At 59.7% G+C, this 1,143-nt stretch overlaps 1 protein-coding gene across 1 annotated transcript; it reads right to left on the reverse strand.

Moving 5' to 3' along the window:
• Positions 1–424: 424 nt before the first annotated feature.
• LOC104460601 (feather keratin Cos1-1/Cos1-3/Cos2-1) lies at positions 425–730 on the reverse strand. The gene has a single exon (XM_010088095.1). The coding sequence runs from the start codon at positions 728–730 to the stop codon at positions 425–427; it is 306 nt and encodes a 101-aa protein (XP_010086397.1).
• Positions 731–1,143: the final 413 nt, after the last annotated feature.

The following is a 1,143-nucleotide window of genomic DNA, read 5'->3' on the forward strand; positions in this document are numbered from 1 at the left end:
TTGAAAGAGGGAAAGGATGTCCTCTGAGTGGAGGCCACGGTGCAGGGAGCACCAGGGGTAGCTGGAGCCTCTACCCCTCTGACAGGGTGGATTTCACACCACGTGTCTGCCTGCCTGCCCCTGAGAGGGAGAGGGGCAGGAGGTCCTTCCGCAGATGGAGCTTAGCAGGTGTTCACAGCCCAGGGGAGCAGAAGACAACAGAAAAAAGAGGGAGAGAAAAGAGAGAGAAAAGAGAGTGAAAAACAGGCAAGTTAGACAAGGGCCATGCTTCTGGAGAGACCAGGCGCTCCTCTTCCTGCCTTGCTTTGCAGGTGGAGTCATGGATGCTCAGCCCCTCTGAAAGACATGGCCAGGATCGCCATGCTCAGTCCATCACCGTCTTCCGGCTTCCTCGGGATCTTCTGTGGGGCCACGGGCAGCTGCTTTAGCAGGGGAAGCACCTTGTGCCACAGTAGCGGCTGGTGATGCAGGAGAGGTCAAAGCCTCCAGAGCTGATGGGCACTCCATCACAGCTGAGGATCCTGCCAGCAGCAGCGGAGGTGGAGGAGCCCACAACGGTGTTCTGTGAGAAGGTGCTGAGGATGGGTCCGGGCAGGGTCACCACCACAGGAGAGGGCTCGATGACAACGGTGGAGCTCTGGCACTGCCTGCAACAGGGCTCATTGCAGCTGTTGGCCAGTGGGGTCGGGCCGCAGGGCTGGCATGGCAGACATGGGCTGCAGCAGGACATGTCTTGTGGCTGGAGGTGCACCTGGGAGAGAGGGCAGGGAGGACGATGGGGACAAGTGAGGAGCAGCCTGGCCACCCACCCCAAGGGAGCCAAGGCACGTGCTGGGCAGGAAGCTGGAGGCTGTGCAGGGAACCCCACGCATCTCTTTGCCCTATCCCCCCAGGCACTGTGCAAACAGAGCCAGGCCCAGTAAAGTTCTTTCCTAGTGAAGAGCCCAAGAATCTCTTCCACCCAGATCCAGTCCCTCTCCACGCCAGACCTTCTCCCTGCTTCCCCTCCCAGGACAGACAGCCCCAAGCCCCAGTATAGGACAGAGCGTCCAACTCACTTGCTTCCAAAGGAGAGGAAGGGGAGTGAAGCGGATGACAGAGTGAAGAGCTGGCATGGCTTTTATACTGGTCCTGCACTGCCCC

This window comes from Pterocles gutturalis, unplaced genomic scaffold (assembly GCF_000699245.1).
Source record: "Pterocles gutturalis isolate BGI_N339 unplaced genomic scaffold, ASM69924v1 scaffold53341, whole genome shotgun sequence".
In the NCBI taxonomy this organism is placed as follows: Eukaryota; Metazoa; Chordata; class Aves; order Pterocliformes; family Pteroclidae; genus Pterocles; species Pterocles gutturalis.

Bases quoted from the DNA above. Each gene is read 5' to 3' on its own strand.
- LOC104460601 (XM_010088095.1), bottom strand. From the start codon at position 730: ATGTCCTGCTGCAGCCCATGTCTGCCATGCCAGCCCTGCGGCCCGACC.